The 15,352-nt window shown below is 50.9% G+C and overlaps 2 protein-coding genes across 5 annotated transcripts in view; one reads left to right on the top strand and one right to left on the bottom strand.

Moving 5' to 3' along the window:
* Positions 1-13,656, top strand: part of CDIP1 (cell death inducing p53 target 1) — a 27,417-nt gene extending 13,761 nt beyond the window's left edge. For 2 of the 3 annotated variants that reach the window (XM_012441875.2, XM_012441876.2), the window contains exons 2-6: positions 10,284-10,370; positions 10,796-10,894; positions 11,090-11,245; positions 11,900-12,173; positions 12,281-13,656. In XM_012441875.2, the coding sequence (XP_012297298.1) occupies positions 10,810-10,894; positions 11,090-11,245; positions 11,900-12,173; positions 12,281-12,392 (627 nt within the window). In that variant the 5' untranslated portion in view covers positions 10,284-10,370; positions 10,796-10,809 and the 3' untranslated portion in view covers positions 12,393-13,656. Of the gene's footprint in view, positions 1-1,775; positions 10,133-10,283; positions 10,371-10,795; positions 10,895-11,089; positions 11,246-11,899; positions 12,174-12,280 lie in introns of those variants that run through there. The other variant, XM_012441874.3, reaches the window with a different exon arrangement.
* The window catches only part of HMOX2 (heme oxygenase 2), a 43,379-nt gene continuing 37,682 nt past the window's right edge, over positions 9,656-15,352 (bottom strand). For both annotated transcript variants that reach the window (XM_012441870.2, XM_012441871.3), the window contains exon 6: positions 9,656-15,352. In XM_012441870.2, coding sequence (XP_012297293.2) covers positions 15,225-15,352 — 128 coding nt within the window. In that variant the 3' untranslated portion in view covers positions 9,656-15,224.

Raw genomic sequence — 15,352 nt, 5'->3', positions numbered from 1 at the left:
ATTTCTCATGTGGAAGATAAGGGAGGTGATTAGTGTGTTGTTGATGTGGTGTCCCATGGCTGCCCTAGGCACTGGCCTCCATCCCAAGGCCCTCATGGTCAAGCACGGCTGCTGGAGCCATGGAATCCATCTTCAAGGTGGCAGATGGGAAGAAGGCAGGAAGGATGAAGGCTGCGTCGACTTGCCTTGAGTGCCTTCTCATGGTCTGGACACTTCTGCCTACAGCTATATCAGCCAGAGCTTTGTCACCACAAGAAAGCTTGGGACCATCTTGGCTGACTGACTGCTGCCCTGAGTGAAAGTGGAGTTCCATTTTCGAGAATGGGGGAAAGTGGATTTGAGTGCAGTTGGCAGTCTGCGCTCCGTAGTTCATTAGGCAGAACATTGCTGCTCGAGATCTTGTTATTCTACCTTCTTCCTTTGCAGTGTGATGTGGAGGAACACAGCACAGCCCTGTATGGGTGATGTTATCTGCATAGTCATTCATGCAAGGCATCTGCAGTCATACAGCCTGGACAGTTACATGAGGGGTTTCATTCAGCCTCCCAAGAACCTCATTTTCCACATGGGAAAACTGAGGCTCAAAGAGGTTGAGGAATTTGTCCAGGGCTTCAGGCAATCATTGGTGAGGCAGGGTCCCAGGGAGACCTGTGCTCTCCCAATATTCTATTCACAGTCAAGCAAAGAAGGCTGCTGTCTTTGTTCCTAAGTGCCACAGTGCAACAAGGCTGAGTGGTGCCAGAGGTCTCCTGGGGAAGCCTAAAGCCTGAGGAGAAGGGCCTGGGACACTGCCCAGCTGGCCTTGTCATCCTTGTCCTGGAGATCTGGGGTATTTCAGCTCTGGAACAACCTCTGGCCGGGTCACTGTGAGGACCCCAGCCTGCCATCTGGCCACTCTGAGGGGCACAGCCATCCTTCTTTAGGCCTTGTATACTTATTGTTCCCTCTGCTGTTCCCATCCCTCCATTTGCCTGCTGGTCTCATTAACTGTTCTGTCACCTCCTCCCAGGCTTGCTTGAAGAGACACTGTTAGAGTTCCAGAACGGCTATCTTGCTGTCCGTCTACTGTGCCCTAAGCTTTCTCCACACCACTGGTCACAGATGTAATTGTGTTTGGGGTTTTTGGTGGGGGTGGTGATTATTTAATGCTCATCCCCTTCACTTGACTGTGAGCTTCTGGAAGGCAGGGACGTGTCTTTTTTTTTTCTTCTTGAGATGGAGTCTCGTTCTGTCGCCAGGCTGGAGTGGGGTGGTGGGATCTTGGCTCACTGCAACCTCCGCCTCCTGGTTCAAGCAATTCTCCTGCTTCAGCCTCCCAAGTAGCTGGGACTACAGGCACCTGCTGCCATGCCCAGTTAGTTTTTGTATTTTTAGTAGGACAGGGTTTCACCATGTTGGCCAGGTTGGTCTCGATTTCTTGACCTCATGATCTGTCCACCTTGGCCTCCCAAAGGCTGGGATTACAGGCCTGAACCACTGCACCCCAGCCTGTATCTGGCACGGAGGATGTGCTGAGTAACTATCAGAAGGAATTCCAGGAGGAAGCACCATCCCCCAGCCTCCCCTCACAGGGCCTCTCTTACAGGGTCACCTCACAGACTGCTTCCGCTTGGCCCTGGGGTGCCTGGGAGAACAGGCAGAACAGCTGCATGGTACTGTGCAGGGAGTCAGTGGCCATCCCTCGGAAGTAACACCCCTCCTCCTAATAACCCTCACACTGCATGGCCTGTTATAGCAGTTCAGGAAGTTTTTTTTTTTTTTTTTTTTGAGATGGAGTTTTGTTCTTGTTGCCCAGACTGGAGTGCAATGGCACGATCTCGGCTCACTGCAACCTCTGCCTCCCAGGTTCAAGCAATTCTCCTGCCTTAGTCTCCTGAGTAGCTGGGATTACAGGCATATATCACCACATCCGGCTAATTTTGTATTTTTAGTAGAGATGGGGTTTCTCCCTGTTGGTCAGGCTGGTCTCAAACTCCTGACCTGAGGTGATCTGCCCACCTTAGCCTCACAAAGTGCTGGGATTACAGGTGTGAGCCACCACGCCCAGACTCAGGAAGTTTTATATCCATACCTCACTTAATTCTCACACTGCCCTCCAAGGTGGGTGTGAACTAATCTGGCTGTGTGTTGGATGGAGATGTCACGGGATGGAAAGGCCTAGTGTGGGCCAAGCCTCCATGGAAGGGTCCCCTTCGGGCCTGCACCCTTGACAGGGACTCTGCTCTCCTTTCCCCACTGCCCTGTCCCTGCTGGGTGCTGCCCCCTGGACTGAGAGCATCTTCCCTGAGGTCCACATCAGCTCCTGCTTGCTTCCAGCTTGCTTCTTGCTTTGGCTTCTTCCCCTAGACCTGGTTTGGGCCTTGCCATTCTCTTTTCAGACCCAAGGGGCACAGAGAGTGTTTGTCTTTTACCTCGGCTCTGCCCCTCATGGAGCAGTGGGCGCCTCCTTTGTTCATCAGTTGGAAGCTTCAGGCGAGGCAGAAAACGGCCTTTCAGTTTTCCCAGCAAAGCAGAAAGCCCTGTTCCTGGCTGGGTGCCTGGGATCTGCCTCCTGGGGACAGAGGAGCCCCTCTGAGGCCAGCTGGCGTCTTGGTGCCATGGCTGCTATGTGGGTAAGCACCTCCTGGGGAGGCAGCATAAAGCCAGCCCAGCCCTGAGAAATGTGGCTGGGCAGCAGCTGCTGCAGAGCCCCTGCCACCAGGGTCTGTGGGTGGAGCCCCCTTCCAGAGGCATTGCCAACCTTGGGTGCTCCCTTGCAGGCCCCTGGCATTTCATGCAGCCTGCCGGGAGAGGTGGCCCTTGGAGAACTGCTAGTGTCTCTGTCTTCCCAAAGGATTGTCTCGGGTTCCCATGGAGCAGGTGGTCCAGCTGAGCTGTGCTGTGAGGAAACGCTGCTGAGCTGAGCTCTTAGGGCAGGGTTTTGATTGCACGTCCCTCCAGAATCCTGTAGAGGTGTCCCTTTGTCAAGTCGTGTTAGTGAACGTGAGCCAGGATCCCTTATTGTAGGGGATCAGAAGCCACCCCATGGCAGAGGTGTCAGTACCTGTTGTTTTCCTTCCTGTTGGAAGTTGCCTAATGAAGCATAATAATAGCAGGTTCCATTAATTGGCGTTCCTGTGTGCTAGGTCCAGCAGGTTCCATTAATTGGCATTCCTGTGTGCAGGCATTTCGCACACAGTCTCTCTTCATCCTTGCTCCCACCCTCAGAGGCAGGCATGAGCATCTCTATTTACAAAGAAAGAAACCAAGGCTCAGCTCACACAGCTGAAAAGTGGTGATCTGGGTTTGAACTAATCTGATGCAGACCCCGCCCCTTTTTATTTATTTATTTATTTATTTATTGGTAATAATGATGTTCTCACCGTTTTGCCCAGGCTGCTTTTGAACGACTAGGCTCAAGTAATCTTCCTGTCTTAGCCTCCCAGAGTGCTAGGATTACAGGCCTGAGCCACCATGCCTGGCCCAGAGCCCATGTTCTTGACTGCTTGCACATCCCTGGGTGGGGCCTTGCCAGAACAACAAACTCAGGGACTCCCTAGGAGCGACTCCAAGACTCGCAGGCCACTCTTGATTTCCTAGCTGTGAAGCCCTGTCCCAGCCCTATACTTGGCTGGTATCACACCCCCTTAACTTCTAGTGGGGGTTCCTCTAGCACAGCAGTTCTTGAAATGTGAAATCTGCAGTTTCCTCGGGGCTTCCTGAGACCACTTGGGGAGCTGAGGCTCAGAACTATTTTAATAATAACACAGCCATGATTTGTTACCGTGCCTTTTTGGTTGTGATGGCTTTTGCGCCGATGGTGCAGGAGCAGTGGAGAAAGAAGCTGTGGGGTCTGCACTGACTTAAGACTGGGAGCATGCTGATCTTGTAATTGAGTCTTCACCACCACACACACTGTACACATGCCCCCCAGTGTTAGATCAGAAAAGCAGTAAAAGTCAACTTTATTAAGACCTGACACGAGTCCACATCTTTTTAACATCCTGTGTGATGAAGGGAGGGACACATGAAGTATGTCACGTGGAGTTTGATGCTGTCGTGAGGAAAAGCACACGTGTAGTCGCTTGAGGTCTGGGCTGAACTAGCTGCCTTTTTCATGGACTCCATCTTAAAGAACAGCTGGCACAAATCGTGATTATTCAGATTTGGATATTTAGCATACAGTTTCTTGAAAATAAGCAAAGTGAACCTGCTACTTCAAGGAAAACAACTGATCTTTTTTTTTTTTTTATACGTTGCTGTTGCTAAATTTGTTACTGCTTTGTTGCCGGTGATGAAATTCAAGCTTTGAAATGATGATAAGCATAACAATATTTAAAGACTTTAATGATAACATTGGTGGCAATACCAGCAATGTGAGTTTTAAAATATTTATTTTTCAATGAGATGTGTCAACATTGTCAGATCTGCATTACAAGAACCAGTATTTTCAGGTGACGCACACATGATAAGAAATCATGTCTGGCTGGGCATAGTGGCTCACACCTGTAATCCCAGCACTTTGGGAGAGTGAGGCAGGCGAATCACCTGAGGTCCTGACCAACATGGAGAAACCCTGTCTCTACTAAAAATACAAAAATTAGCCGGGCGTGGTGGTGCGCCTGTAATCCCAGCTACTCAGGACGCCAGGCAGGAGAATCGCTTGAACCTGGGAGGCGGATGTTTCAGTCAGCTGAGATCGTGCCACTACACTCCCGCCTGGGCAACAAGAACGAAACTCCGTCTCAAAAAAAAAAAAAGAAATCATGCCTGTGTAAAAGACCCATACCAAATGCAAGGTACACCAGTGACCTCTAATGTAACAGATTAGAGGAAAAAAAATTGTTAAGGATTCCAATTCCCTTTGGCATCTAACCCTTAAGAAACTATCACTTGTCAAGTCTTGATGTAGTATTAGTCCATTGTGCTTCTCTAACAGAATACCTGAGACTGGGTAATTTATAAAGAACAGGGATTTATCTCCTTACAGTTCTGGAGGCTGGTGTCTTAGTCCATTGTGTTGCTATAAATTACCTGAGGCTGAGTAGTTTATAAAGAAAAGAGATTTTTTGGCTCCTGGTTCTGTAGGCTTTACAGGATGGCACGGTGCCAACATCTGCTCTGTTGAGGGCCTCAGGCTGCGTCCATTCATGGCGGAAGGCACAGGGGAGCCTCTGTGTGCAGAAATCATATGGTGACAGAGGGAATGAGAAAGGAAGGGGAGGCGCTGGGCTCTTTCTAACAACCAGCTTAGGAGGAGGGACTAACAAGAGTGTGAAGTCACTCACTCCTCCCTCACCCCAGGGAGGGCATTTATCTATTCATAAGGAATTCACCTCCCATGACCCAAATACCTCCCATTAAGCCCTGCTGCCAGTGGAGGGATCAAACCAAACCGTGGTGGCTAGAAAGTCCAGGATCAAGGCACTGCCAGCATCTGGCAAGGGCTTTCTTGCTTTCATCCCATGGTGGAAAGGCAGCAGGGAGATGCACCCACAGAAGACTAACTAATCCTCTTATAAGGAATCCATTCCCAAGATAATGATCTATAGCCAGTCTGTCAGAAGCATAAGTTGCAAGTTGGGAATTTCACTTGACATCACAAGTGGGGGGCAGTCTTGGGACTGAGCCCTCAACCTGTGATGGGATCTGATGCAGTAGCATCAGACTTGAATGTGACTAGAAGACATCCAGCTGGTGTCTGCTGCAGAATTGACTCATTGTTAGTGGGGAGAAACTCCACATGTTTGACCACAGAAGTCTTCTCTGTTGACTGTTAAGGTGTGAAAACAGAGGAGAAACAGGTTTTCTTCTCTACACCTTCACATGCCACAGAACCCAGAAGCTGTGGAGGGATGGAATGGAGAGGCCTCTGGTCCCCCAGACGAGCAACTTACTGTTAAGTTTATGATTGACTTGTAAAGATTTTTGAACAGGCACCTAATTTGTTTGCAATTTATAAACCCAAGATTTAAAGCAAGAAGGCCAAGAAGGCTTTCTTGGATTTGTCATGGCTGGAAGTTGACTTCAGTGGGTTCTCCAGACCCCCAAGTCTCCCTCCTCTGTTGGGAACTGGGCAGATCACCAGGTCTCCCAGCCCCTTCCCTCACCAGCACCTTTCCACAGCAAGAGATGCTGGGGCTGCATTTCCAGATAAGACATTTTGCATTTTGTAGCTTAATTTGAACAGTGCTCATTTTTATTGGAAAACTGTTTTGCTTTTGATTGTGTGATTGAAAGATTCTATTTTTGTTTTTGTTAACACCCTATACAACATGGTTTTGTGGGAATGGACATTTAATTTAATTAATTATTTATTTTTGATAGAATCTCACTCTGTTGTCCTGGCTGGAGTGCAGTGACGTAATCTTGGCTCACTACAACCTCTGCGTCCCAGGTTGAAGCAATTCTCCTGCCTCAGCCTCCTCAGTAGCTGGAATTACAGGTGCCCGCCACTATGCCTGGCTAATTTTTGTAGTTTTAGTAGAGGTGGGGTTTCACCATATTGGCTAGGCTGGTCTCGAACTCCTGACCTTGTGATCCACCCAACTTAGCCTCCCAGTGCTGGGATTACAGGCGTGAGCCACTACAACCAGCCAGCATATTTGATTTTATATTGGAAGGCACTGGGAGAATGGGTGTCTGAATATAGGAAATCTTCATGAGCTGTTCTCCAGATACTCCTTCTGGGTAGAGAAGGATCTGCCCTGCAGTCTCTGCTGGGGTTCGGGAAGGCAGCAGGAGGACGCATGTGGATATGGAAGGGTGAGAGGGAGCAGTGAGTGCCAGGCATAGCTCTGGGTGAGGAAGACACAGAGGAGCAACAGGGCCCTGTGGCCCCAAGAGAAGATGGAGTCTGGTGTGGCTAGCGAGCTGGAGGGCAAAGAGAAGGTGAGGTCTGCAAGCCAGCCCTGTGTAGATTTAAACCCTTCCCTGTGGCCTGCATCCTGTTTACCCAGGTTGGGTGGACACCAAGGGAGGGCTTTTTGCGCTGTGGGCTTGCACCCTATCATCATAGGCAAGGCTATACGTGCAATTCCAGAAATACAATTTTGAGCTCTGGAAGACTGTAGGATTATCTGTTGACTTTGATGAAAAGATGGGCCAGAGAAAGGCAATACCTCCATTCTCACAGATGTGGCATGTGTGCATGCGCGTGCGTGCATGTTCCCTGCAAGGGACCCAGGCTGGAATCTGCAGGTGCTTAAGTGACTCACCAAGCACAGTGCAGCTTATTTTCCCAGTCTAATCTGAGCATCCCAGGGCCTGGCCCATTCCCTGGTGAGCAAGACCACTGCAGACCACAGTGTTGGGCCCTCAACTTGTGGGATCTGATGCTTGGTGAACAGTGGTGCCATCTAGAGGCATGTTAGAGAGCATTTTCTGGGAGTCTGCGAGTTTGTAGCAGGGGCTGGCACCTACTCCAATTAAGCATATTGGAACAATTTTCCAGATGCAAGTAAAGCCCCATGAGAGGCTGCCTTCTCCCCTGCAGGAGGGCACCTGGCAGACTAGTAGCTGCCTGGGAAAGGGCCCCCAGGACCAGCTTCAAGAGGCACTGCTGCCTCACTAGCCTCTGAATCTTGGGCTCAGTTGATCTTCCTGCCTCAGCCTCCTCAGTAGCTGGGATTACAGGCATGCAGTATCATGCCTAATTAAAAATTTTTTTTTTTTGTAGAGACAGAGTGTTGCCATGTTGACCAGGCTGGTTTCAAACTCCTGACCTCAACCCTTCTTCCAGCTTCAGTTTCCCAAAGTACTGAGATTACAGGCATGGGCTGCTGCACCTGGCCACTGCTCCCTGTTCTTAACCCTGTGCTATTGGAATTCACTCTGCAGACAGGAGGGTGGGAGAGTCACTCCTAGACTTATGCCCCGCCCCTCCTTTTCTGGGCCTCCATGTCTTCTGTGGATAGTAAGGCAACTCAGAAGAGTGGGCATGTAATTTCTGAACACTTCGGAAGATGTCCTATCTCTTGATTGTCAAAGAAATGCATATAAAAATAACCAAGTGATATTTTAATATTAAAATTAATAACTGGCACTATAAATTGGCATCCTTTCAAAACGGCATAAAATGCTCATGTCCTTTGACCCCAGTCATCTCACTCTGACAAGTTTAGCCTGAGGAAATAATACAAGAAAGGGAAAGAGCAGTGGCCAGCTATGTTCCCTGTATTTCATGAAAGCAGCAAGTAGAAGCCTGCCTAAATGCCTTAACAGGGGTTGGTCAAGTAGACCCATTTTATGGAATACTAGTATCGCTGGTCATGGAGTCTTATAAGATGGACTATGTGTGACACAGCATTAAAAGGATTTAAAACTGTCAGGACAGCAACTATATAAAAGTATGGTCCGGGCATGTTGGTTCCCACCTGTAATCCCAACACTTGGGGAGGCCAAGGCAAGAGGATTGTTTGAGGCCAGGAGTTCAAGACCAGCCTTGAACCAAACCAAAAAGTAAAGGTTCTTGTGCATACAGACCAGCAGGGACATGTGGAGATGGGTTGTAGTAGGGAGGTAGGACTAATTTTCTTCGTTTTTTTTTTTTTTAATCTTACTGACAATTTATATACCATTCAATTCACTCATTTAAAGCATACAATTCAGTCGTGTTTAGTATATTCACAGAATTGTTCAACTATTGCCACAGTTGGTTTCAGAGCATTTTTATTACCCCAGGAGATTACATGTTCCCCATTTCCCCCTCTCCCCCAGACCTAAACAGCCACTAATACACTTTCTGTCTCTGGGTTTGCCTACTGGGGACATTTCATAAGTGAAATCATACAGTTTGTGGCCTTTTGTGTTTGGCTTCTCTCACCAAGCATGTTTTCAGGGTTTGTGCTGTACAGTATAATTGCTTCCTTTTTATACCTGAGTAGTCTTCCATTGTGTGGACAGCCCACAGTTTTGTTTATTCACTCTTTGTTGATGGACATTTGGGTTGTTTCCATTGTTTGGCTGTTAAAATCATGCTGCTGTGAACATCTGTATACAAGTGTCTGTGTAGACATAGGTTTTTGTTTCTCTTGGGTAGATAACTAGTGGTGGAATTGCTGGGTCATCTGGTAACTCTAGGTTTAACCTTTTGAGGAACTGTAAGATGGTTCCTCAAAAGGGGAACAGAGGCTGGCAGTTCCTCAAAAGGTTGGCAGGGGCTATCCACTACCAGCACTGTATTGAGAGTTCCAGTTTCTCTACATAATGCCTAGTACTGTCTTTTTAAATTTTAGCCTTCCTAGTAGATAGGAAGTAGCCTCCTTGTGGTTTTGGTTTTCATTTCCCTTATGAAAAGACGCTCAGTATTTTTTCATGTGCTTTTGGCCATTTTTCTTTTGAGAAGTCTTTGTTCAAATCCTTTACCCATTTTAAAAATTAGGTTGTCTTTCTGTTGAGTTGAAAGAGTTGTTTGTATGTTCTTAATAAGTCCTTTGCCAGATATATGAATTATAAAATGTGATGGTGTCCTTTGAAGCACAGGAGTTTTTCATTCTGATGACATCCAGTTTTAAGTTTTCTTTCTTTTGTTGGTTTGCTTTTGGTGTTATATCTAAGAAGCCACTGCCTAATCAAAGGTCATAAAGATTGATACCTGCATTTCCTTCTAAGAGCTTTTTGATACCTGTCTTTCAGTTTTTCAAACTGCCATGTTACTTTATAGTCGAACCCGAGAGCTTGGACTTGGTTCCTCTGGCCCTGTTCCTGTTAAACTTCATATTCAAACTTATGTGCCCTGCATCCCCTATGGGTGCTGGGCTCTCTGGGAAGCGCTCCTTTCCCTGTATCCTTTTCTTGCCTTGAAATTGATTTCGTCTCATTTTATTACTTTCAGCAAAGGTAACTGAACTCCACTTCGAAAGTCCTTTATGATGCTAAGTAAAAGCAAAAGCTTCTCAGCTTTCTGAGCTGTGCACGGGGAGTTTGGTGACAGAAATGAGGGAAAAGGTTTCACTTGACTCTTCTTCCTTCCCACCCCCGCCCAAACAAACAAACCAGAAGGGCATAGGCCAGAGCACAGCTTTCCTGGCAGTCCTCATGCATGGGACCTCAGGCCTGGTGGGAGGGAATGCAGAGGGCCCAGCTGTGGCCCTTGGATGACAACAGTCTTGGGCAAGGAAAGAAGCAGACCTATGACAGGGCTGGTGGTCGGGTAAGTGGATGGCGTAGGGGGGCAGCCAGGGAGAAGCTCAACGTGTGGGGAGGGGTGGGACTGCATGGTGTGCCCAAGTCCCTGGGCCCAGCCCTGGCTCAGCAGCTCCTGCTTCCTGCTGAGGGCCCTGCCTTTCCTTCCCCTGAAACAGCTCCCAGAGTACCGCCTGTTCGCTGTCTGTCCAGGCCAGTAGCTGGAGTCTCACCTGCCTCTATTGTCTGAGTAGCAGGGATCTGAGGTAAGAAATCCCCCAGAATCCCCATTCGCAGCCCACAGCAGCCTCTGGCAGAGATCGGTCCAGTGTCTTCTCCCTGGCTGCCTTAGTGCCCCCTAAACATTTGGGGAGGGGAGGACTCGGTGCCAAACTGCTGTTTGTGCGGCGAGTGCTGAGTTAGGCTCCCTGGGGGACCTTACCTCGCTAGGCCGCTAGGCCATTTACTGGTTCTGTCCTTGCCCTCCAGCAGGTGACCTCTGAGAGGTGAGGATGGTGGCTCTGGGCTAGGTGGCCCTGGGGAAGGTGGGGGATCCCCAGTGCCTGGAGGCAGCCCCTTCTGAGGATGGTCATATGTCTTGTCCAGCATCCCTCAGCCACCCCCAGGGCTGAAGGGGGAAGGAGCCTGGCTGGGAGCTTAGTTCATGTCTGGGATTTCCCTTCATGTCCAGGAGAAGCAGCGAAGATGTCCAACGAGCCGCCCCCTCCTTATCCTGGGGGCCCCACAGCCCCACTTCTGGAGGAGAAAAGTGGAGCTCCACCCACCCCAGGTAGGGGGTCACCACTCCTGAGGCTCCCTGTTGCAGCCCCCTGCCCCCATTGCATGGTTGGGACTCTCTAAGTGGTGATGCCTGCTCCAGGTTCATCCCTGGGCCCCATCTGTGTCCCAAAGCAGTGGCCTCTGATCCAACTCATCATGCAGAGACTACAGCTGAGTCTCCTTCTTTCTGCTTCTCTCTGTCCAGGCCGTTCCTCCCCGGCTGTGATGCAGCCCCCTCCAGGCATGCCACTGCCCCCTGCGGACATTGGCCCCCCACCCTATGAGCCACCAGGTCACCCAATGCCCCAGCCTGGCTTCATCCCCCCACACATGAGTGCGGATGGCGCCTACATGCCTCCAGGTGAGTAGGGAAGGGATCTGAGGGGAGCATGGGGAGCTCCCGGCTGCCATCTGGGCTGCACTGGCTGTCCTCAGTACAGGTGGGCATCTGCTATAGGGCAGGGACTCCAACACGCCCAGCCCGCCCTGGCCAGGAGCTCAGGCTGTGTGTAGAGAGGGATTGTGGGTGTGGGAAGATGGGACTGCTCTTACTTAGGCTGCTTGGGCAGGGCTGGTCCTTGGCACACCAGGACCTGACAGAGGTGGGGAGGGGCGCTCTACGTGCAGGAGAGGGGCGTGTGACCCACTAGGCTTTACCTCCCTTGGTCATGGGCTTGAGGCTGAATGCCCTGTCCCTGCATGCTAGAGACACCCAGGAGCCATGTGCCTGGGTACCGAGCCATGTGCCTGGGTACCGGGCCATGTGCCTGGCTCTATGCCATATCTGTCAGGACCCCCAAGGGGTGGGGAACAGGAAGGGCTGGGAGAATGGCCCCACTTGACTTAGGGCCCCAGTTGCAAGGCCTCCCACTGGCCCAGTAGGTGGGCAGTAGGAAGTCTGAGGCCTAGCCTTGCACCCTGGGCACTGTGGACTGTAGGGCTTTGCCCCAATCTCTTTGTCTAGGGCAGGTGGCAGGCCACTGACCTCTCTGTTCCATCTTCTTTGCCATTCCAGGTTTCTACCCTCCTCCAGGCCCCCATCCACCCATGGGCTACTACCCCCCAGGGCCCTACACACCAGGGCCCTACCCTGGCCCTGGGGGCCACACAGCCACAGTCCTGGTCCCTTCAGGAGCTGCCACCACGGTGACAGTGCTTCAGGGAGAGATCTTTGAGGGCGCGCCTGTGCAGACCGTGTGTCCCCACTGCCAGCAGGCCATCACCACCAAGATCTCCTATGAGATTGGCTTGATGAACTTCGTCCTGGGTTTCTTCTGTTGCTTCATGGGGTAGGTGGTGTGGGCACTGGTAGGGTGGGAGCTGCACCAGGGTCAACTGGCTGCCTCTGCCTCCTCCACAGCAGGCCTCAGCCTGTTCTTCCCTGTCTCTGATTCAGATGTGATCTGGGCTGCTGCCTGATCCCCTGCCTCATCAATGACTTCAAGGATGTGACGCATACGTGCCCCAGCTGCAAAGCCTACATCTACACGTACAAGCGCCTGTGCTAACGGAGCTGGGACTCAGGACTCCCCCGCCTGTCAGTCTGGCCCCCTGTGCTTTGCTCCCTGCACCCGGTGGTCACTTTCCCGCTCCCACTTGGGGCTGGGAGCCGTGCCACCATCCCCTAGAAGTCCTGTCCTCTTCACTTTGCCCTACCCTGAGCAGCTGACTCTTCTGGCAAAAATTCTGTTGGGATTTAAGGCCAAGGGTCAGTGGGTGGCAGGGGGCTAGCACTGAGCTTGTGGTGGTGGTGGTCTGCTTGGTGTGTGTGATCAGGAAGATAAGCTGGGAGGGGTCTCCTGCTGGGGTCCTCATTCCTCCATTTCCAAACAAGGTACAGGTTCAGTCCAGACTTTCTCCCTGGGACCAAAAGCAGCTAGAGCAGTGACCAGTTAGTTAGCTCCCTAGGCCTGTAGCCACGGTCATTTCTGACCTGCTGGGCCGAGAATGGGTAAGTTGTGTGGAGTCAGGTGGACCCATGTAGGACAGGGTCACAAAGCCTGGGTTTGTTTCTGGGTACTTTGCGCCTCTGGGGTGCTAGAGGTGGGGCATGGTGGTCAGAAGTAAAGACTGCCAACTCTGGCCCTCAGAACTCTCAGGTATAGAAACCCAGGATGTCTAATACCCTGTCCCAGTGCCCAAGAGCTGCCTGGTGTCAGATAAAGAGGACACTGTACCTGGGTGAGGGATCAGAGCCTGGTAGCTAAAAAGGAACTTGTCCTTTTGAGTCAGTGTGCAGACCCCCTTTCTGGCCATGCCTCTGTGAACCCTGTATTCTGGGGCTGGAAGGAGCCCCTGAGCCTAGCCCCTTCCCATCTGCCCTGTGTCCTCACTGCGTGTGGGTGTGAGCTCTGCCCAGTGGCTGGTGTGTCCCAGCTGGGACAAGAGATGGCAGAGGGTCCCCCTTGTGGGTGCACTTGGATGTGAAGAGCCCTCTCCATGAGTTTTCTTCCTAGTAAGCGCAGGCCCCTCGTCCCAGCTGACAGGCTGTTGCTGTGCCTGCTCACACCTGCTCCTGCAGGCACATTGGACTGGGGGCAAGGAAGGTAGAATTGCCTGGGTGGACACCAGCCCCACCCTGTCTTTATTTCCTGAATGATTTGTTTGTTTGTGAACTTGCTCACCTGGACCGCTGTATCCTGCCACTGTCCTTCCTGGTCTCGCACTGCCACTGCATGGCCTCCTGTCACTGTGAATCGTGGCCCAGTCTCAGTTTGTAGTTCCTCATTAAATTGGCCCTTTCACTCTCCCGCCCTGGGCCTCTGCTCTCTTGCCTGGCTTCCTTCTTTTTTGAGGGAAAGAGGGTGGGACTGCAGTCAGTCTACTGGCAGGGCAGGAGGCTGAGTCCTCAGAGTCTCACATCCTTAGTGCTGATGCCATGCCAGCTGCCCAGGACAACACCAACACTTAAGGACCTAATTAAACCAGACTAGAGTCAGGTATAGACCAGCCCTAGGAATTCCAGCTGTGACTGGGCCAGGGCACATGTTGGCCTCGGCAGTGGCTGTAAGGTCACCTTCCTTCCTCTGATGCTGATTTCAACCATCTGATGCTGATTTCAGCCACACATGGGATCTGCAAGCTGGAGCCCTCCTACCTACACGCTTGAGCCCAGCAGCATCCAGCCCTGCACAGGCACACTCTTAAGCAAGACAGACTGGGCGGAGGCTGATAGGCTGAAGACTAACGGCACAGTCTGCACAGCCAGGTTCTGAGCCAGCACTGGCCCTGGCCGTCTCTGCACTAACTCATCTGAATTATGAAGGTGGCAGGCTTGGTCAGTAGTTTTAAGAGTTTCCCTACCTTTTAACCCTTTTTGAAATAAAACTTTTACAGATAGTAGATTCTATTAATAAAAGTATTTAAGGTCATGTTTCTTTTTAGACAATGAATTGTTTAAATACAAATATATGCTTTTTAAAAACATATATATATATATATATATATATATATATATATATAAAATATTTTAAACCTTTTAAGTAGGAAACCTCCAAAGTATTTCTGAGCTAAAAAATCACAGTGCTGGATACACTTTAAAGATCTTTGCAGGATGGTCAGATTGACTTTGCTTTGGAGATAAGGGGTGCTGGATGGAGAGTAAGCCAAGGGCAAGAGGTGGCTTCTGGGGGCCATCATGGAGGATGTCCACTCCCCACACAGACATAACATGCCCTTGCTTCTGAGGGACTCTCCTGTGGGGAGGTGGCTTGACCTATCCTTTGCCAGGAGGGAGGGAAGGAGGCAGTTTGCAGAGCCCACTTTATTGAGTGCTGGAGCCTTTACAAACGGCAGAGGAAGAGACAAGCTGGGGCTGAGAAGACCTCACCCAAGGGGTTAGAGGAATTCTGGGTAAGAAGGATAAGCTCCCAAGGCCTCTGAGGCTTCCACCCACACCCACCCTCACCCCCAGGGTCCAAGAGAGGCCCAGAGGTTGAACAGTAGCATCCAGCAAGGCCCCCTCCCACAGCCTGGGCTTACCAGCCGCTCAACTCCAGCAGGGGGAGACAGTCATCCACATACTGCAAAAATAGGGACTACTGGAAGCAGCCTACGGCCCAGAGGTGTGGGAGGCTGCAGTAGAGATGGGTCGGGGGCTAGGCCTGCTGCACTGTGCCGGCTGCTCCCAGGGTGACAGCCTGTGCCCAGTGCAGAATCTGGCCCATAGAGAGGATGCTGTCAGGCAGAGGCTCTAGCATCTGGCTTTTATTGGTCGCCTGCTTTCTCAAACCTAGCATTTTTTAAAAAGTCACCTGAGGTGGTAGTTTAGTCAAGGGTGAAAAAAGGGGTAAGCCAGTGGTTGGTCGGGAGGAGGGTACCGGTGTGGCATGATGGGTCCTTCACATGTAGTACCAGGCCAAGAATCCAGCAGCCAGGGCCACACCAGTGGCCAGGATGAACTGGAGGCTGGGCTTCCTCAGCACAGCCATGGCTGTTCGGAAGGGACAGCTGCTGGCCTCAAGGGCAC

Source organism: Aotus nancymaae, unplaced genomic scaffold (assembly GCF_030222135.1).
Source record: "Aotus nancymaae isolate 86718 unplaced genomic scaffold, 86718_ANA_hifiasm-v0.15.2.pri h1tg000049l, whole genome shotgun sequence".
NCBI classification, from domain to species: domain Eukaryota; kingdom Metazoa; phylum Chordata; class Mammalia; order Primates; family Aotidae; genus Aotus; species Aotus nancymaae.
This window is presented reverse-complemented; position numbering and strand designations above follow the sequence as displayed.